The 21631-nt window shown below is 44.5% G+C and overlaps 1 protein-coding gene across 2 annotated transcripts in view; it reads left to right on the top strand.

The window, feature by feature from the left end:
- RIN3 (Ras and Rab interactor 3) overlaps positions 1-21631 on the top strand; it is a 95664-nt gene that overhangs the window by 38390 nt on the left and 35643 nt on the right. For both annotated transcript variants that reach the window (XM_045016993.1, XM_045016995.1), the window contains exons 4-5: positions 13415-13487; positions 20634-20725. In XM_045016993.1, the coding sequence (XP_044872928.1) occupies positions 13415-13487; positions 20634-20725 (165 nt within the window). The remainder of the gene's footprint in view (positions 1-13414; positions 13488-20633; positions 20726-21631) is intronic.

The following is a 21631-nucleotide window of genomic DNA, read 5'->3' as shown; positions in this document are numbered from 1 at the left end:
TTTTAATTTGCTATCTTAATGAACTATCAATAGAACCATGGGCCCTATTCTCAGCTGGCATAATTCACTGTCACTCCATTGGTTATATTGATTTACTCCAGCTGAGGATCTGGCCCCAGGAACGCTAAGAAAATGAAGGATTTAGTGTAGCATTTCTCCAAATTATTACCTCCCAGTTTATAATTCATGTATAACACATGTATAGTCTGGGGCGCAAACAGAAATGAGCTTCCTGTCATTTACCGCAAAAAATTAAATGCACACCATATTTATAGAAGTGGCACAATTCATGGAGCGGTAGAATTAAAACTTAGTTCCCATTCAGGAATATGAGAAATGGCACCACATAGTCATGCAGAAGTCAGATTCCTATCATGGTTCTTCATATTATTTTTAGCCTTGAGTCAGTGATGTGTCCTAGATACCTTGTCAGTTCTTGTACTAAGCAAGTTTGACAGCAGCAGACTAGAGCAAGCTCTAAGGGTCATGCTTTTGGGTGGTTCTTCATTTAGGGTAAGTTGCCCACCTTGTTGAATCTAGAGGAATACAAATGAATTCTTATTAATAAAGCTAAAGGATTGTATCCTTTGTATGATGCTACATGAGAAGACAGGAGAATTGGAAAAACCTAATACATCTGCTCTGATTTATGTCTTTTTGGACAACTGTATCTCCTTCTTGGAGGTTTTATACTTTGAAAGATATTTATTTTAGCAAAGAATTTCATGTTGTCAGAAGACTTTAAGTGGATTAAATACAGTTGCTGGGGTTTTGTGATTAGTATTGTGATAATTCATATTCTCTTTTTACTTTTCTAAAGTGCATTTCTTTTTTCCTTGGAACCCTGTAAGTAGTGTAAGCGTCAGGGTTGGGACATTTGCTGACGTCGGTGCTGAATGATCACAGACAAAAGAAATTGCCTAGCTTGGGAATGTGCACTGAAGGTGCAGAGTACTCTTATTATTATAATATACCACTGAACCCTGGCACAATCTGCCAGATCTATAGTTAGAGCTGCCATACAAGGAACTGCCAAACCTGGACGGGAGTGTCATGCTGTCTGGAGTGGATCACAACTGTGAGTGCCAGCCTCAGGGCAGACTGCCAATAAGCAGGGCAGACACCCCAAACTGGTGGTGTGTTCTGTGATTAGATTTCACCACCGCAGTAACAAGTGTGAACTCCTGAAGCACTACAACAGTCTTACCATGGAGTCACAAACAGTCCCTTGGGGCATTCCAGTCTGTCTTGGCACCCAGGCAAGCTGGACTTAGTGATAGTTGGTTGCCATAAACCAAAGATCACAAAAGATTCAGGTTACTGACAGTCCCAAGACCCCAGTCACTTACCCCACATCAGTTTGCATTTCAGATCTCCTACCAAAGACAATGCTTGTAGCCAATCCTATAGTAAGCTAACTAAGGCTTTATTAACTAGGAAAAGGAAATGAGAGGGTTATTTACAGGTTAAAGCAGACCATATATATACTTTTAAAAGATGACAGCATTGTAGTAATCTGTCAGTTCTGAATGTCTTTTACGGCTAACCCAGGTTGACCCTGGGGATCTCTTCTTCAGTTTCTTAGCTCCAGCCCTGTGAGTGTCCAAACAGCAAAAAGAGAGGAAAATTTTCTTGTGCCCCTGTTTTAGTCCCTTGTTCCAGCATTCAAGCTGATGGATGGACTTTCTTGCAAGTAGCACCTTCATGGGTGTGAGAGGGCCATTAACCAAGTCTTTGTATTGTGATGTTCCACAATGGCCCGTTTAGTTTTTGATAGTCCTCCTTGATGGGCAGTGGACCATTCCTCCTGTCTGGGCTCACAGGTTCAGAGAAGGCTTTTTTACAATTATAAAGCAATACTTACAAATCCCCTTATAGCATGGGATACAGACATTACAAGTGAAATTAATGCATGCAGCAACTTACAAACATTCCATAGGGTCTAAACACTAAACGCATTCTTCTAACACCTATCTTGACCAATATGAATGTACAGGTGAGCTGGTCTAGTTTTCAGCTATGAATTTGTCATTGCTAAGCTGACACCTACAGCTTTGGCAAGAACTGGCACCTGGTCTGCCAGCATCACAGGGGGTTTCCAAGGACATCACTCATCCTTTGACTTTGAAAAGTCCCTTTCTAGTTCCTCTGAGCATTCTAAATTGAGGCCTTGTTGAGCCACCCACTCCCCTCCGCCCCCCGCACATCACAAACCCGAGTTAATCATGGTGACTCCTAGCTGCTCTTTGGATCTACAGTCATAATGAAATAAAGGAATGTGATATTTGGATAATTGTGTACCAACACCACTCCCAGGATATTGCCACTCCTCAGTCTTGTGTAGAATTAGAGTTTCATAGCATATTCTTGAATGCCATCTATGACCCTTTATCTATTAACATCTATAAATCTTCTCTATGATTATAAAAGTGAGAGAGGGAGATGTCTTTTACTGAGCACTCCTCGAGCACCATATGTTATGTTTCCTGCTTAATACTGAGAAATTATGTGAATTCAATATTTTCATTCCTAAAATCCAGTTTCATAAAATGTCTGATTCAAGCTTAATTTCTTTCTGTAGTTCTGCAAATACATGTGAATTTTTAATGTGTACCATATAACAATTGTGTTTCCCCTTCCTCTTGACAAAAGAGAGGATGTGAGTCCTTTCCAAATGCGCAGAGCACAGGGTGAATAAGAGAAGTAACTCACCTCACCTACAGAATAAGGAAGAACAGATCATTTCTGATAAAGCCATTAGAGAATTAACCTGGCAAATAAACCAGTGCTGAGGGGAATTTTAGAGTATGAGACATCTAAATATGGCAAGTTCAAGTACTATGAGCATCAGGGCTTCAGCATGGGTATTGGTTTATTAGCCTAGGTTCCTAGGCCTCATTCTGCCACCCTGACTCATGTAATTAGTCCCATTGACGTCTGGACTGTTCATAGGACTGAGGGTTGCAGGTTTGGCCATGAGTTCTTGAAACTGACTTTAAATAGGTGCTGTTGATTTATTTTTTTTATTTTATTTTTAAGGCTTTAACTGAGTTGGCCCTGGATGTATTGTCTTCAAAGGTATCTGCACTCTGGCACCATCCGCTCTAGGGACCTCACCCTCAGGTGTTTAGAGTGACAGGTGCTGGAGCCTTTGTGGCGGTGTCCCCTAGGCTGTGAAAATCACTCTCCCTTTGAAATCTAGATCAGCAGCTTCTGCCTCACACATGAAATCTTTCTCTTCCTAAGGTGTTTTCTTTAGCACCTTCTCCTCCACTCAGACAGATGCACCTAAATCTCCCATTATTTTTATTTGAATCCTCCCTCGTTGTGTTTTTCTTTATTTTTGAGACTGGTCTTTTATTTATTGCTATAATGTGTATTTCATGTTGCTCTGATGAGGATGTTCTCTAATGTGTCCCAAGTACCTTGAGGAGGACAGTGCTTTAGAAACAATATTGGGCCCTCTCACTCCCTACTGCAATAACCCCCTTGGGAAAGGGGGTACAGGGTAGGGAATCTCCACTAGTTGTTTTAATTTTCTTGATGGAGATTTGTCCCCTGTCATTCTGTTGGGAGGCAGGGTTTGCCCCCTCTCTGGAACAGACCACAGGGCGAACCCACAAATCCTGTGATCACCCGGAGACAAAGAACTTTCCCAGAGTCCCTGTACCTCTGATCAGGTTCTATACCCCAGGTATTTCCTCTCCTGCCCCCAACTTTGCTCACTGGCAGAGCTCCAGCAGCTGATGACTGATCCAGGATGCCCCCTTTAAAAGCGAATCCCCAGAGAAGTAGGGCCCACTGGAAAGATAACCCAGCCTAAAATGTGTATTCAACTCATAAAATCACGCTGAAGAACTCCAAACACATAATGCAGATGGCCCATTGGATGTGGTCTGAACAAGAACTGTGGGCTTGATCGTGTAATACTTACTCACCTAAGCAACCCGCTGGAAGTCACACTAATGAATAAAACCCAACCACCCTCCTTCCAAAGTACATGTAACGTGGTGGTTGTGCTGTTGTAAAGAGGATGGTGATCAGTTGTTCTGTATGTCCCCTGAGGGTAGGACAAGAAGTAATGGGCTTAATCTACAGCAAGGAAGATTTAGGTCAAATATTAGGAAAAATTTTGCAGCTATAAGCTATCGACATCAGTGAGTTTACTCTAAAGGTATATTTGGCCCACTAACTTACTGTGTGTAAGACTTACTTCAGCAGTCGGGGCTTTTTTTTTTTTTTTAATTACTGTTCTAGTAAGAAAAATTCTGAGGTTTAAGCCAAAATAATGCCTGATGTAACTCCATTGACTTCAGTGAGATTACTCCTGGGTTGAATTTGAGCATAATTGAAATTCTTAAACAAATTTAACAAAAGCAAACAACTTTGATGTTATAAACGGAAATAAGATGTCCCAGATTATCCAAACATGGTATTATTTGTAAAGAGAGACAGTGCTGTAGGTACCATGCACCATAACCTTGGCTTATAGAATGCTGTGTATATCTATATAGTAGGTTATGCTAGTACCTTGGCTTATAAACAGCAATTGTACTTCGGTGCACACAAAACAGTTCTGCAGCAAAGCCGAAAAGAATACATAATACACCTTGATAAGAAAGGTGCTGAAAATTACTGCCCTCAGAAGACATTTAGGAGCAATCACTGAATATTCTCCCAAAACTTGCAGAGATAATAGCAGAGATGTTGACAAAGCAATCCAGTATCAAAGCACAGGTCCTGGTTGGACCAATCAGAGTTTTGTATCCAGCACTGATCACCTTATTTGGCCTCTCATAGAGATAGGCCCAATTCATGAAGTTAAGAGCTAGATCCAGATTCCAACTTCTCCAGAAGTGGAGGAGGAAGGATGGGATTTCAGAGATCAAACTTTGGACCACTCCATTCTGGACCCATCTCTAGTTTACGTTCATGTCAGGACCGCCCAGAGGATTCAGGGGGCCTGGGGCAAAGCGGGGGAGCTGCGGAGCTTGTACTCACCCGGTGGCGGTCTGGGTCTTCGGTAGCATTTCAGCAGTGGGGGGCCCTTCAGTCGCGCCACGTCTTCGGCAGCACTGAAGGGCCCCCCGCCGCCAAAATGCCACCAAAGACCTGGACCGCCGCTGGGCTAGGGCTCGCGGGGCCCGGGGAAAATTGCCCCACTTGCCCTCCCCTCTGGGCGGCCCTGGCTCATGTATATGTTCCCACAAGCAGATGGGTATTACTACTAGAAGCAGCTGTGAAAGCAAGCAGCACTGACGAGTCAAAACACCAATTCACGTAGCCGAAGGAGCTCCTGCAATAAGGAAGTTCAGAAGGGTGGGGATCAGTTAGGCAAAAGGAAGAGACAAAGAACAGTGGAGCAGGGAAGCTGGTCCAACAGCTGAGCTTCTGCAACTGATTTCCTTAGCTACACTATTTCAAGCGGATATGCTTTCTAATGCATCACGGCCAGCTAACTTAAACTAACTACCAAGTTGTTTCAGCTATCTCCTGACTCCTCCTTTCCAAGCACCAATGAAAAGAAAACACTGTGATTATGGACTGCTGTCATTTGAACTGAGTGATATGAGGAAAGTTTAAGATGAACTAATGGTGGCTTTGCGTGTACTGTGAGGTGCTTTGTAGCAATGGCTCTCAACCTTTCCGGACCACTGTACCCCTTTCAGGAGTCTGATTTGTCTCGCGTACCCCCAAGTTACACCTCTCTTAAAACCTACTTGCTCACAAAATCGGACATAACACAAAAGTGTCACACTACACTGTTACTGAAAATTGCTGACTTTCTCATTTTTGCATTATACTTATAAAATACCTCAACTGGAATATAAATATTGTACTTCCATTTCAGTGTATAGTATATAGAGCAGTATAAACAAGTCATTGTCTGTCTGAAATTTTAGTTTGTACCGACTTCACTAGTGCTTTTTGTGTAGTGTGTTCTAAAAATAAGCAAATATTTAGATGAGTTGTACCCCCTGGAAGACCTGTGTGTGCCCCCAGAGTACACACAGCCTGGTTGAGAACCATTGCTCTGTAGTGTGTAAGTAACATTGGCCAACAGCTTGTAGTTTTAAAAAAAGTCTGCATATTTTACACATAGACATGCAATAGGTTGGGATAGACACATCTGAGCGGGACGGGGGGCTCTGTATATTGCCTGTAAGCTCAGATATAAGTAAAAATGACAGCTGTGATCATAGCCCCTAATCAGTGAGAGGTGAAGGCCGTGTGCATACAGTCACATCTCATCCACATGGATATGGGGCTCAACTGCCTCAGAGGCTGAGTCTCCATTTCCCCCAGCCGTGCACAGGGTGTGCCAGGGTTCATAATGGGCACTGAGCAGGGCAGGGGAAGAGAGAGCAGTCTGAATATGAATTAAAATAAATAATACCTACATTGTTGTTAGATGTTCTGCATTGGCTCAAATTTCCACAAGCCACTTCTAGTGGAATTGTCTGCTGTGCTTTGCTTGCACCAGTAGAAAAACTAAATGTCACCATGGTAATCAATGGCAGATCCCTGTGATTTACTTTGTTTAAATTTTTTTCTAGTGCATATAGTGTTAAGGTTGCCAGGCATCCGGTTTTTGACGGGAACGCCTGGTTGAAAAGAGCCCCTGGAGGATCCGGTTGGCACCGCCGACCAGGCCATTAAAAGTCTGGTCAGCAGCGCAGCAGGGACCTGGGGCTAAGGCAGGCTCCCCGTCTGCACAGCTCCCAGAAGCAGCCACCAGGACTCTGCAGCTCCTACACGCATAGGCAGCTAGGGAGGCTCTGCGTGCTGCCCTGACCCCAAGGGCCGGCTCCACAGCTCCCACTGGCCGGGAACCATGACTGATGGGAGCTGTGGGGGCAGTGCCTGTAGGCATGAGGTCCGTGCGCAGAGCCTCCCTGGCCGCCCATGCGCCTAGGGGCTGCAGGGACCTGTGACCACTTCCTGGGAGCCGTGGTAAGGGCTGCTGGGAGCCCGCATCCCAAACCCTCTCCTGCAGCCCGACCTTCTGCTCCAGCCCAAAGTTCCCTCCCACACCCAAACTCCCACCTGGAGTCTGCATCCTGCAACCCCCACCCCAACCCCCTCTCCCAGCTCCAAACCCCCTTCTGCATGCCAAACCCCTCATCTCTGGCCCCACCACAGAGCCTGCATCCCCAGCCAGAGTCCTCACACACACACCTGCACCCCACCCCATGAAAGTGAGTTAGGGTGGGGGAGAGCGAGTGACGGAGGGAGGGGGATGGAGCGAGCAGGGACGGGGCCTCAGAGAAGAGATGGGTCAGGGGCGGGGCCTCAGGGAAGGGGCAGGGCAGGGGTGTTTGGTTTTGTGTGATTAGAAAGTTGGCAACCATAAGGGTTATTCTGGCATCTATAGCAGCCCTGGAGACTGACCTCCTCGCACTCTGAAAAAGATAGGCCCCTGGGAAGTTCTTCTGGTTTGGTTATTTATTTATTTCCCCCTATGTTAAACTTAGTCTGATTTCCTGTTATAAATGTTATTCCTAGACAGAGAGAGAGAGAGAGAGAGATACTGATGATTGTTCCTATGCCTGTTTGCTTTTCCAAAATATTTCACCAGTTTATGAACCTCTCTCTCTTCCTGATCAGTGAAGGAATACTTCTTTCTCCATGACCCATTCACTCCTTCGGGCTTGTCCACATAGTGTATTAGTCTGCACCAGAGGGGTGTAAATTCTAGTGTGCACAAGCGTGTTGCACGTTAACTGGCCTGTGTGGGTCCTGCAGGCACGCACTAAAAGTTCCCTAGAGTGCATTATTGTAATTCTGTTTCACACAGTACTCATTTAATCACTGAGTGGCCACTTGAGCTGATGATCTTTGTAATGTGAATATTTGTCTAGCAGGATTACCAACTCTTGCAATTTTATCATGAGTCTTGTGATGTCTTTTTCTTAAAGCACCAGCTGATGGAATCAATAAATTACATGAAATCTTAGCTTTCATTTTTTTAAAATAAATAAGTCCCTAACCCTCAGGTTAGGGTTGCCAGCTGTCCAGTTTTCGACCAGAATGCCTGGTCGAAAAGGGATCCTGGTGGATCCAGTCAGCACTGCTGACAGGACCACTAAAAGTCTGGTCGGCAGCTCACGGGGGGGCTAAGGCAGGTTCTCTGCCTGCCCTGGCTCCGTGTGGCTCCCAGAAGCGTCTGGCATGTCCCTGCGGCCCCTAGGTGTAGGGGTGGCCAGGGAGGTTCCGTGCGCTTTGAGTACTGGCTCCACAGTTCCCATTGGCCAGGAAGACCAGGGACATGCTGGCCACTTCCAGGAGCCACCTAAGGTAAGCACTGCCCAGAGCCCACATCCTCTCCTGCACCCCAAACCTCTCATCCCTGGCCCTACCCCAGAGCCTGTACCCCTAGCCGGAATCTTCACCCCCTCCCACATCCCAACCCCCTGCCCCGACCTTGAGCTCTCTCCCACACCCAAAGTCCCTCCTGGAGCCTGAACCCCAAACCCCCTACCGCACCCCAACCCCCTCATCCCTGACCCCACCCCAGAGTCCACACCCCCAGCTGGAGCCCTCACCTCCTCCTGCATCGTTACCCCTTGCCCCAACCCAGTGAAAATGTGTGAGGGTGGGGAAGAGCAAGCAAGAGAAAGAGGAAGATTGGAGTGAGTGGGGGCAGGTCCTTGGAGAAGGGGCGGGGCAAGGGTGTTCGGTTTTCTGCAATCAGAAGGTTGGCTACTCCACCTCAGGTTTACAGTGAAAAGCTTGTAAATGTGGCCTGAGAGTTTCCTAAAGGCTGAGAAACAAAAACACAAAGAAAAAGAAACCCAAATATATAATTTTTGGCAACTATCTGCTTAGAAAGAATTTGACCTATCAATTTTTGGGAGAAGAAGGAAATCCAAATTATCAAATGGGTCTGGACTGAAAGAATCCGTCATTCTACTGAAAAACAAGCTCTCTGAAGAGAATACAGGTGTTCTGAGTGTGACTCTCACCTCTAACGTGAAGTCTTTTAGGATTGCTGCAGTCAGAGAGAGAAATGACCTTTTAGATCACATCCATCCCTGTGACTGATCAGGAAGAGAGAGAGGTTCATAAACTGGTGAAATATTTTGGAAAAGCAAACAGGCATAGGAACAATCATCAGTATCTCTCTCTCTCTCTGTCTAGGAATAACATTTATAACAGGAAATCAGACTAAGTTTAACATAGGGAGAAATAAATAAATAACCAAACCAGAAGAACTTCCCAGCTTAAGATTCACACCACTACTATGACCCTGGCCATGGACTGTGACCTTTCAGAAGAGGGAGATGCCTTTGATCTACAAGTTTCTCCTGAATATGGGAAAGGGGAGCCCATGCTCAGGTCTGTCTAAACAAGGATATAGGTGCACTTTTCCAATTGAGTTAGCTCATTTGAGTGAGATTAATATTTTTTAAAGGTCCATTAACACCCATGTAGACAAGTTTAACACATTTAAAGTCATGTGGTCTTGTCGCAGGCTCCCACCTAGGATACAACGTGACCTGCTAGCAGCACTGAATGGACGTTAAACTGTGCACCTTTTCCTCCCTTGTAGGCAGGCCCCTGGAGTTAACTGCTTGCTCAATAGGGACTATGCAGGATCCCAACTCTGTCAAGGCACCTATCTGATATTACATACAAGGCACCCCGTATTGTAGCCCGTTCTTCAGAGTCTCCGAGAGAGCATTGTTCTTTTTAATGGCTGCTGTCGCCAAGACCACCAGCCTCTCTCACATGGCAACTCTGCAGCTTTAACCATTAGACAAAAGAATGCTTAATAATGTAAACCTCTTTATGATTTCCGGCTCGAAGGAGACTGAGTTTTTGGACATTAGGAAAAAGTTCCTGTCAGGATGGTTAAACACTGGAATAAATTGCCTAGGGAGGTTGTGGAATCTCCATCTCTGGAGATATTTAAGAGTAGGTTAGATAAATGTCTATCTGGGATGGTCTAGACAGTATTTGGTCCTGCCATGAGGGCAGGGGACTGGACTCAATGCCCTCTCGAGGTCCCTTCCAGTCATAGAGTCTATGAATTAATCTGTGACTCTATGATAAGCCGTGAATACAGAAACAAAGCAAAAGGCTATTTATGTCTGATTTCCCTCAAATAGTGTAAAGGCTAAACCTGACCTCGTAGAGCGGAACAATCAATGTTTATTTTAAAAAATAATTACTGTCATTCAACGATAAATGACACCAACAGACAATTACCATGGTAACCACCCCAGTGCACTATGTGGTGACAAAACCACTATCCACTGTCTATGAGCTTTTAGATTATGCTAGGGACCGGACCAGACTGTGGCCAGCCCCAAGATCAGAAGTTTAAAGTCACTTATGTCTCCACCTCTGCTGCACTAAGGGCTTCTCTCCACAGCAAATCAGAGTGTGAATATACAACAATCGCCTCACTATGCACCAACTGGCTGTGTGGACCCTGCTAGCATGCACACAAAGCAGTGCACTTTGACGTACTACAGTTTGAAATGGGAGTACATCAGAATGCACTAGGGAACTTTTAGTGGATGGTAGCAGGGTCCACGTAGCATGTTAGTGCATGGCAGGCTAGTGCGCTGTAGATTAACACCTAATACCATACACTGACTCCCTGTGGAGACACACCCTGACTGTATCTTGTCCGCAGCTGAAGATCCAGAGTGAAATCCAGGCCCCAGTTGAAGTCAATGGCTAAAGTCCCATTGACTTCAGTAGGGTCAGGATTTCACCCTTACCCTGTTTCTTTTCCGCAGCTCCCCCAAGATGAATCTATATAGGTGAGCCGTGGCAGAATTTCAGATTAAATATGTTAAGCATACAGCTTGGGGGTTTTTTGAATGATTTTCGGTGTATCCTAAAACTTAAGAACATCCTCCCAGAAATTCTGGGAGTGGAAAATGGGTTTTGAGATCTGTGTTAGGACATCTCTAATTTATAAGAGAAATGATTGTCCCAAATGCATTCAGTGCATTGAAATATTGCATCCGTGGTGCCTTTTGCAATCCTGATAACCGTGAACCTCCACGTAGGGTGAAGACACCTGAATCCGATCTCGCTTACACAGGTTTAATACCAATCTAACTCCATTGGGTGAAATCCTGGCCTCTATGAAACCAATAGCAAAACTCCCATTGATTTCAATGGGCCCAGGATTTCACCCATTACTTACAGTGGAATTATTCTTGATTTACACTCGTGCACATAAAAGGAGAATGAAGCCCAACTAGTTTAATGAAAAAATGGCGTACTGTGTAGATGTTCCATTGTTTTACAGAATAATAACACGCACGGACAGGTGGGGAGCAGCTAGTTAGAATGTCACTTGAAATCAGAGAATCCCAAAATGGAAATTTTACCTTCTATTCAACATTAGCTAAGGCATTCCAAATCTGCATAACCCTGCATGCATTGTAATACACTGCTATTCATAGTGGAGAGGAAAAGGAAGATTCATTCTAAATACTTTTAGTAGGTGATGCTATGGTAAATGTGGCAATATTTCTCTACTGCTGGGCTGTTATAAATATGTTGGTGCTCCATGTGTCACTTTGTTATTATGGAAGGAAATTCTGAATCAGACAATCAAACAAAAGATTCCCATCTAAGACTGTTCTAAAACTGATTATGCTGCCCTGTCTGAACCGTATTCAATGCGTTATGTATCCAAATTGGACTGAATTATATGAATCAAAAGCTCACTATGAAGCCTCTGAAATTCAATAATCTGAGGTGCATTGACATCCTATAATATAATTATTACTAAATGCTATGGGTCCTATGTAGTATGTTAGAATTCCATCTCTCACACACACACACACACACACAGAGTATTTGTAAAATTGTAGCATTCATCTATGTATAGTGGGGATGCTGAATGCCATTGAACCCCCTGTAAACCCTGTGTATGATGGAAACCATTTCAAGCCAGGGGGTGCAGCTGCACCCTGGCACCCCTAGTTCCAGCATCTATGCAGTGGCCATAGCATTTACTGGTAGCCCAAGATGGATATAAATATATATAGTTGATACAGAGGTTTTGGCCATTATTGTTTCTATTGTTACATGGTAATGGCCAAAACCTCTGCAATTACGTAACTATTTTGCACTATTACTGCAAAACTCTCTAGTATATATTTCTATGATGGAGGAAGCCTTAAAGAATCTTTGCAATAAAAATTTATACTCTCTTTAATCATTAAAAACAAATCTCTCCCATTGTGAAATACATAGAGAAAAGCATATACAGAAAGGGAGAAATATACTGACACACTACGGTTGCCAACTTTGTAATCACACAAAACTGAACACCCTTGCTCTGCCTCTGCCCCTTCCTTAAAGCCCCGCATCCACTTGCTCCATCTCCCCTCCCTCTGTTGCTCACTATTCCCCACCCTCGCTCACTTTCACTGGGATGGGGCAGGGGGTAAGGGTGCAGGAGGAGGTTGGGGTGCGGACTCCAGGAGGGAGTTTGGGTGTGGGAGGGGGATCAGGGCTGGGGCATGGAGTTAGGGTGCAGGAGGGGATGTGAGGTGCAGAGTGCAGGAGGGGGTTCTGACCTGGGGCAGGGGGTCGGGGCGTGGGAGGGGGTTCAGGATGCAGGCCCTAGCCAAGCGGCACTTACCTCAGGTGGCTTCTGATCTGCAGCACAGTGGGGCTAAGGCAGGTTCCCCATCTGCCCAGGCTCTACACGGCTCCTGGAAGCAGCCGTCATGTCCAGCTCCTAAGTGCAGGGGCGGCCAGCTGGCTCTGCATGGTGCGCGCTGCCTGTGCCTGCAGGCAGCCAATGGGAGCTGTGGAGCTGGCGTTCAGGGCAGAGCTTCCTTCATTGTCCCTCTGCCTAGGGGCCACAGGGACAAGCAGGCCACTAGGAGGAGCCATGTGGAGCCAGGGCAGGCAGAGAGCCTTCCTTAACCCCGCTGCACTGCCGACTGGACTTTTAATGGCCCAGTCAGTGATCCTGACCAGAGCCGACAGGGTCCCTTTTTGACCAGGCGTTCCCATAGAAAACCAGATTCCTGGCAACCCTATGAGACACACATACAGCAGAAAAATAATTATTTGCATTTTTAACTTCAAAATGCTTTTCCCAACCAGACAAACACACATGTAGGTATGAGGAGAGAAACATGCAAATGAGAACAGCCACATATATGTTCCAAAACTTCCATCTGTCAGTGACAGATTTAACTAGAACAAAGTGTGTTTGGCTGTGATCTATTTTTTTATCCCACTGTTTCTATTATCATCATAATACATTGACTTCCTCTAAATTAACTAATATTAAGTTAAGCAGGGAATCCAAGTGATGACTAGGAAACCACTTATGCTCAGATGAGTGAGCGTCAAACCCATCCAACTTTTTCCCCACAGGGCTCAGTGAGAGCAGTCGCTGAATACTTTTCTTTTTTCTCATCAGTACTGTACCTGGAAGGATCTGTTCTAGTGTTTGAGGACATCTTCAAACTGGTAGCGTTCTACTGTGTCAGTAGGTAAGTTGGACTCCTTGAGTTCATAGAGGGATTGGTTCATGCATGGCTGTAACACCATGGCCTGAACTGGTTTTTGCTCTTGTGGTGGTGTTTCTATACTTGACGTGAAGGCGTGCATAGGACAGAAGGAAGGACAGCTTGGTCTATAATATGCAAGTTTCTGTGTAAACTAATGTCATATTTAAGAGCATGCAGAGTAACCAATTCTTAAATGATCTTTCTCCTTTCCTTATGTGCACAGCTTCAATTGCAGAGGAAGGGGCAAGGTTTTGTTGTCAGGGTAACTCCATTGACTTCAGTGATTCACGCCGGTAACAAAGAGCAATATCTGGCCTTAGAAATGCAAACGTTGTTCTTCCTCCTTTTAAAAGAGGAAAATGGGATGACGGGGGGAAGAATATTGTCATTGAGAATTAATTTGAGATTGGCTCACATTGTGAAGTTCTGGCCCAGATTTAAATTCATACTTCCCCAGATTTTGGAGTTCAGACCATTATGCAGAGAGGCCCAGTCACAAGATTCAGGTCCAGGTCTGAGACCAGAGCCAAACTTCCCCAGTGTTTAGGGATAGGATTCTCACACACTGTATTCCCATCTCTAAAAGCTCTGCTACACTTTTGGCTTTCAGACTCTAGTTATTACTACAGAGCTGTCCTTAGTCATTACAAACATAACTCCCATTGACTTCACAGACAATCCAGGAAGTTTCTGAAAGTGTAGGAGACAATTTCCTGGTGCAAGTGCTGGAGGAACCAACTAGGGGCAGAGCTCTTCTTGCTGCTGCTTACAAATTGGGAAGAATTAGTAGAGAAAGCAAAAGTGGATGGGAACCTGGGAGGCAGTGACCATGAGATGGTTGAGTTCAGGATCCTGACACAAGGAAGAAAGGAGAGCAGCAGAATACAGACCCTGGACTTCAGAAAAGCAGACTTTGACTCCCTCAGGGAACTGATGGGCAGGATCCCCTGGGAGAATAACATGAGAGGGAAAGGCGTCCAGGAAAGCTGGCTGTATTTTAAAGAATCCTTATTGCGGTTGTAGGAACAAACCCCATCCCGATGTGTAGAAAGAATAGTAAATATGGCAGGCGACCAGCTTGACTTAACAGAGAAAACTTTGCTGATCTTAAACGCAAAAAAGAAGCTTACAAGAAGTGGAAGATTGGACAAATGACCAGGGAGGAGTATAAAAATATTGCTCGGGCATGCAGGAGTGAAATCAGGAAGGCCAAATAACACTTGGAGTTGCAGCTAGCAAGGGATGTTAAGAGTAACAAGAAGGGTTTCTTCAGGTATGTTAGCAACAAGAAGAAAGTTAAGGAAAGTGTGGTCCTCTTACTGAATGAGGGAGGCAACCTAGTGACAGAGGATGTGGAAAAAGCTCATGTACTCAATGCTTTTTTTGCCTCTGTCTTCACGAACAAGGTCAGCCCCCAGACTGCTGCACTGGGCAGCACAGTATGGGGAGGAGATGACCAGCCCTCTGTGGAGAAAGAAGTGGTTCGCTGGACGAGCACAAGTCCATGGGGCTGGATGCGCTGCATCCGAGGGTGCTAAAGGAGTTGGCGGATGTGATTGCAGAGCCATTGGCCATTATCTTTGAAAACTCGTGGCGATCCGGGGAGGTCTTGGATGACTGCAAAAAAAGCTAATGTAGTGCCCATCTTTAAAAAAGGGAAGGAGGAGGATCTGGGGAACTACAGGCCAGTCAGCCTCACCACAGTCCCTGGAAAAATCATAAAGCAGGTCCTCAAGGAATCAATTCTGAAGCATTTAGAGCACAGTCAGCATGGATTCACCAAGGGCAAGTCATGCCTGACTAACCTAATTGCCTTCTATGACAAGATAACTGCCTCTGCGGATGAGGGGAAAGCAGTGGATGTGTTATTCTTTGACTTTAGCAAAGCTTTTGATATGGTCTCTCACAGTATTCTTGCCAGCAAGCTAAAGAAGTATGGGCTGGATGAATGGACTATAAGGTGGATAGAAAGCTGGCTAAATTGTCGGGCTCGATGGGTAGTGATCAATGCCTCCATGTCTAGTTGGCAGCCAGTATCAAGCAGAGAGTCCTGCACTTAGGACGGAAGAATCCCATGTGCTGCTACAGACTAGGGACGGAATAGCTAGGCAGCCGTTCTGCAGAAAAGGACCTAGGGGTTACAGTGGACGAGAAGCTGGATATGAGTTGATAGTGTGCCCTTGTTGCCAAGAAGGCTAACGGCATTTTGGGCTGTATAAGTAGGGGCATTGCCAGCAGATCAAGGGATGTGATCATTCCCCTCTATTCGACATTGGTGAGGCCTCATCTGGAGTATTGTGTCCTGTTTTGGGCCCCACACTACAAGAAGGATGTGGACAAATTGGAGAGAGTCCAGCGGAGGGCAACAAAAATGATGAGGGGTCTGGAGCACATGACTTATGAGGAGAGGCTGAGGGAACTGGGATTGTTTAGTCTGCAGAGGAGAAGAATGAGGGGGGATTTGATAGCTGCTTTCAAGTACCTGAAAGGGAGTTCCAAAGAGGATGGATCTAGACTGTTCTCAGTGGTAGCAGATAACAGAACAAGGAGTAGTGGTCTCAAGTTGCAGTGGGGGAGGTTTAGGTTGGATATTAGGAAAAACTTTTTCTCTAGGAGGGTGGTGAGGCACTGGAATGGGTTACCTAGGAGGTGGTGGAATCTCCTTCCTTAGAGGTTTTTAAGGACAGGCTTGAGAAAGCCTTGGCTGGGATGATTTAGTTGGGGATTGGTCCTGCTTTGAGCAGGGGATTGGACTAGATGACCTCCTGAGGTCCCTTCCAACCCTGATATTCTATGATTCTATGATTCCCTGGAAGTTTTGTCTGAAGTCTGTAAGACTTGGACCCACAGCTGGTCCATAGCATTCTGCACAGTAGTTGGGCAAGGGAATTTTTGGTGAAAGGTGTCACGGTTAACCTAATGTTACAAAAAGTGCCATGGATTATTAATGTACATATAGAGCAGACAGGACCTGAGATTAAATTCTGCAAGCCTGAGGACAGACCTTGGTTTAGCTATTCCATGCTGAAAGTTTGGACTAATAAACTAGTCCGTCCACTTTAGAGGAATCTGAATCTAATCCAGATGGAGATAGAAGCCTCAGTGTTTCCTGGGTTATTTTTATTAATTGACCAGCATTAAACAAAAAAATATTGCAAGAGAGAAGAGTTAACAGCAGGCATTTATTTAAAGACAGAAATTCAAAATATACTCTATAGATGCTAGATCTGGAAAAGACTTATGACATCTTGTCCATTTCAGCAGGAATCCCTGGGTAACCTAGCCGATGCATCTACAGTAATCCAGTCTAATCTAATCTACACTTTTATGCCAACCATATCGCTGTGACAGTCTGAGCATCCTACTCCTACTTTATGTAGCTGAGTTTTAAATTCGATTTAAATCACAGAAGGAAGGGACCTCGAGAGGTCATCTAGTTCAGTCCCCTGCACTCAAAGCAGGACTAAGCGGTAAGGGAGGGAAGTGGGAGGAGGCAGATAGGGGGTAGGGGCCAGGCTATTTGGGGAGGCACAGCCTTCCCTACCCAGCCCTCCATACAGTTTCGGAACCCCAATGTGGCCCTCAGGCCAAAAAGTTTGCCCACCCCTGATCTAGACAATCCCTGACAGGTGTTTGTCCAACCTGCTCTTAAAAATCCCCAATGATGGAGATTCCACCACCTACGTAGGCAATTTATTCCAATGCTTAACCACCCTGACAGGAAGTTTTTACTAGTGTCCAACCTAAACCGCCCTTGCTGCAATTTAAGCCCATTGTTTCTTGTCCTATCCTCAGAGGTTAAGACGAACAATTTTTCTCCCTCCTCCTCGTAACAAACTTTTATGTACTTGAAAACTGTTATCATGTCCCCTCTCAGTCTTCTCTTCTCCAGACTAAACAAACGCAATTTTTTCAATCTTCTCTCACAGGACATGTTTTCTAGATCTTTAATCATTTTTGTTGTTCTTCTCTGGACTTTCTCCAATTTGTCCACATCTTTCCTGAAATGTGGTGCCCAGAACTCGGCACAATACAGTGTGTTGTAGAGTGGAAGAATTACTTCTTGTGTCTTGCTTACAATGGTCCTGCTAATACATCCCAGAATGATGTTAGCTTTTTTGCAACAGCGTTAAACTGTTGACTCATATTTAGCTTGTGATCCACTATGCTGTCATTCCTAGAGCAAAGAACATGACACTTACAGTGATTATTCACATTTTAAGAGAGGTCTGATTTTCATTTATCGTAAAGCTACTTTACACTGCTTAGGCTGTGTAAAAGGGCCGTAAGGTATATTTAAGGACACTTACACTGCCAGAGTGATGTAAACAGCCTTAGTGCAGAGTCTCTAATCATGTGATCATTGGAAAAAAGAAAAAGACAACTCAGCTCACTTCTGCGTTGCAATTCTAGTAACGCCTATCGCAGCTAAAAATGTACATTCCCAACAAAGAGGAAAATGTTTCTCTTAGTTCCTTTTATAAATGATATTACTGAATGTAACCTATGCTCTTGATGTTTCTGCTAATTTCAGAGATTGCTGTCAGATAAGAGAAGGTAAACGGGAAATAATTTTCTGACAGCACTAGATTGAAACAAAGGCTATTAGGCACTGGTCTTCCAGTGCTGGGAGTTTGTAAGAGTTCAGCATATGCTCCCGAGTGCTGATGAGTTGTGTGACCTCTGCTCAGACTCTAGTAAATAGTAATCTATAAATAATTGGAAACAATTTATCATAGCTGAGAGCCTCTGCTCAGGAGAAAGCTAAGTCTGTTCTGGCATGGTGGCTAAATTACCTCGAAGCACTAAAATAGTACCTGTAGATGAATGGGTGACTCGATGGCAGCCCAGCTAGTGAATAAAATAGATTTTTTCTAGGGGTTTCATTTCTTGGTATTTTCCAAATTACAAATATTTACCTAAATAAAAAATGAAGCCAATTCCCACTTACCCCACACCCATACGAATAACAGAATAAGAGAAGGCCAATGGCTCACACTCTGTTCCTCTTTTACACCAAAATTTTTTCCATGCAAAGAGATCCAAACGTGAACTCAGTTTATTAAAAATAGTTACACAATTAAGTGCTCAGCGATGCACATAATAGCCATGTTAAGGGCTTTCCCTTCTCCCTCCCCGGGTTCTTGTCACACAGACAGAAAGCAGAAGACCAGAAGTCCGAAGTGCCGGCAATGCAATGTTTATTGGAGTTAATCAAGCAAGCATATCCATAGCTCTGTACACTGCAGAGCCTTCACTGTGTCCCCTTTCCCTTCCTTAGCAGGCATAATTATACCTGTAGTGCACACCCTTGGTCCCACCCCTTACAATTTATGGTCGTGTTCTGTTTTGGAGGGTCTTGGGTCTGGAGGCTTCAGTACCACCTCTTTTGTATCCCATGGGAGGGGTAAGGAGTGAGGTTGTGCTTCAGTCAGGGACAGGCATTTCTTTGGCTTTTAGTGTTTCTTATACCTTTTCCCCCATCCCCCCTCACCCCTCCTGACTGGTTGCATGACCTTATCTCGGGAGAGGAGTTGAGGCAGGATTGTCCTTCAAGTGTGCGCTCGTATATTAAACTTCCACTTTACCTAGCAACACTTTAGTTCTATTTCTTCTCTCTTCTCACCCCATCTGCTTGTGGGCAGATGTACCACACACTGTTTTGTTCTTTGTTCACACATATTAGTAAGAATATAAAAATATCAAAAGTCAAATGGGCAAACAAGACCCAAAATTCTATTTCAGACAAATATACAGGCCTGAATACTACATTATCGTCACTAGCACTCCTAACAAGCCATGGCGTGTGCATTTCAGTCAGCAAAACATACACTCTTTTGTAAGGAGGAAGGCAGTTCACAGTAGGTTCATCTACCAACACACGGGACCTTCTCAGAATTGCAAAGTCATACAGTTTTTTTTTAAATAGAGACCATCCAGTCATGTGGTTAGTTTTTCTAAATAGGATTTCCTGCTGCTTGCAGAATGGTTAGCTAAGCTTTTTCACACACAAAGCTATCCAGACCCAGCTCTTCACTGTCTTGTTAATTTTATTATTGACTTTGAAGGGCCTTGTTAGGATGGGGAGTCGGGAGAGACAGCATAGCAAATTATTGTTAGACAAGGAGCAAACCTAAACAATTCGTAGCGATCCCAAAAGCATCATTACCATAGAACTCAGAGTGAAGGTGTATTTCAGTGGAATCCAGCTAACACCCGTCACATTTTCCTTATAAAACTTCTACACCTTCCAAAACCCCAAATGTTAGAAAGTCTGGGAATAGTCAACTGATGAAAGCAGCCAGTTTCCCACTGCCCAGCTGATCCTTCGCCAGTCGCTCACTGTCACGACACTCAGTATAGTCAGACCCTACTCCATAATCCTACCTTGCTATTTAGAATGTAAAATATGTTAAGGTCTGATTTTATGTAAAGGAGGGAGGCAGAGTAGGAAGTGTTGAGAAAAGTGATAGAGGAAAGTCTGTTACCCCACAATAATTTTAATTATAAATATTAATTAATAACTTTCTACATACTTATTATTCTGTATTATTTGTACTGCAGTGGCACCTAGCAGCCCCTACTAATGGGTCAGGCCCCCACTGTGCTAGGAACTGTACAAATACAGAACAAAAAGACGGTCCATGCTCCAAAGAACCTACCGTCTAAGTACTGAAGTGCTATAGGGGATTAGACTAGATGACACTTGAGGTCCCTTCTAACACTATGATTCTATCACAGCACTTTCCATCCAAAGGTCTGTTTGTGTTTTACAAACATTGCAAGCATTTAGCCTCACAGTGGACCAGGGTGGGTGGGTATCGTTATCCCTCCTTTAGCATGGAAGAAACTAAGATGAAGTCACCAGCCTGGCCCAAAGCAGCCTCACTGGGGCTGAGAATCTGCTTGAGACCAGAGTAATCTCAGCCAGTGCATCTTGCAGCTTTCCTTGTCTGAGCTTGGGGATTGCACTGGGGCAGCTGTGCCGCTGCTGACTTTAGTGGCATTAAGGGCCCTCCACACCTGTCAGAATTGAGCTAGAATTGCTAGCAAATCAGATCGCTAAAATCAAACTGCAAAACTCGGAGTTCTTAATGGTTGGGTTTTTTGCTTTATTTATTTTCACAGGGATTTGCTGCCCTTCACACTCAGGCTGCCTCAAGCAATACTGGAGGCCAATAGCTTTGCAGACCTCGAAACCATTGCGAGCCTGGGGATAGGTAAGTCTTCTATGAAGCAGCTTGAGGTTTACACAAGCTCACGGGAACTGGTAACTTGAAAGCAGTTGAGGGTTGTCATGGCTGGAGGATAGGAGAGGCAGTACAACCGCTTTATGCTGCTCTCAGAACAGGTAGAGATGCCTAAATGCAGGGGAGATGGATTTTCTTTTCTTTTCTACAGACACACTAAAAAAGGGCACCTGTTCAGGCCTTTTTTCAGGTGCCCAGGTACAGAAATACCCACACTAAAGGACACTCCAACATAACCAAAGTGCATGAGTGCCATTCAGCATAACAGGCAAATATTCAAAATAACTGGCAATCCAGGCAAATGAAAAGCTAAAACCACCCTCACACTCCAGCAGTTCATCACCTCACAATCTTTTCCTTGTTCTTAAGTGACTGGGAAAAAAAATAATTATGAGCTGTGAAGCCTCTACATTTGGATTAATCTCTCAGGACTCATGGGAAATGCAATGACCATTGTGGATGGGTCACTCACCAAGTGGTAGAGTTTATCTGCTTTTGATTACTTGGGTCAAGCTTCAGCTGGGACAGAGTCTTCAGAAGATTGGGTATTTTTGACTACTTGACCCACCTCCAAACTCATGACCCACAGCTACCTTGATTGGTGCCATTCTGAACAGTAATGTCATTTGGAGGATATCAGCCAATTTGCTGATTAAACACCATCTTCATTTATGTTGATGTATAAAGCTGACCTGCTTTCATTACTTCGCCTTGGAGTTGATCCTTGGTGGCTTTAAGGTGCATGAACTTGGTGCTCTCCAGGTAACTGATCAACCCAAAAAATTAGGTCTAGAGTGTAACATCTCTACTTTTTGCTGTAAATGATTGTTCAAAATCTTAGTGCCTTAGATAATAGTTGTACACATGCACTTTGCT

The sequence above is a fragment of the Mauremys mutica genome, chromosome 4 (assembly GCF_020497125.1).
Source record: "Mauremys mutica isolate MM-2020 ecotype Southern chromosome 4, ASM2049712v1, whole genome shotgun sequence".
Lineage (NCBI taxonomy): Eukaryota > Metazoa > Chordata > Testudines > Geoemydidae > Mauremys > Mauremys mutica.
The sequence above is the reverse complement of the archived record's forward strand: the minus strand, read 5'-3'. Positions and strand labels throughout refer to the sequence as shown.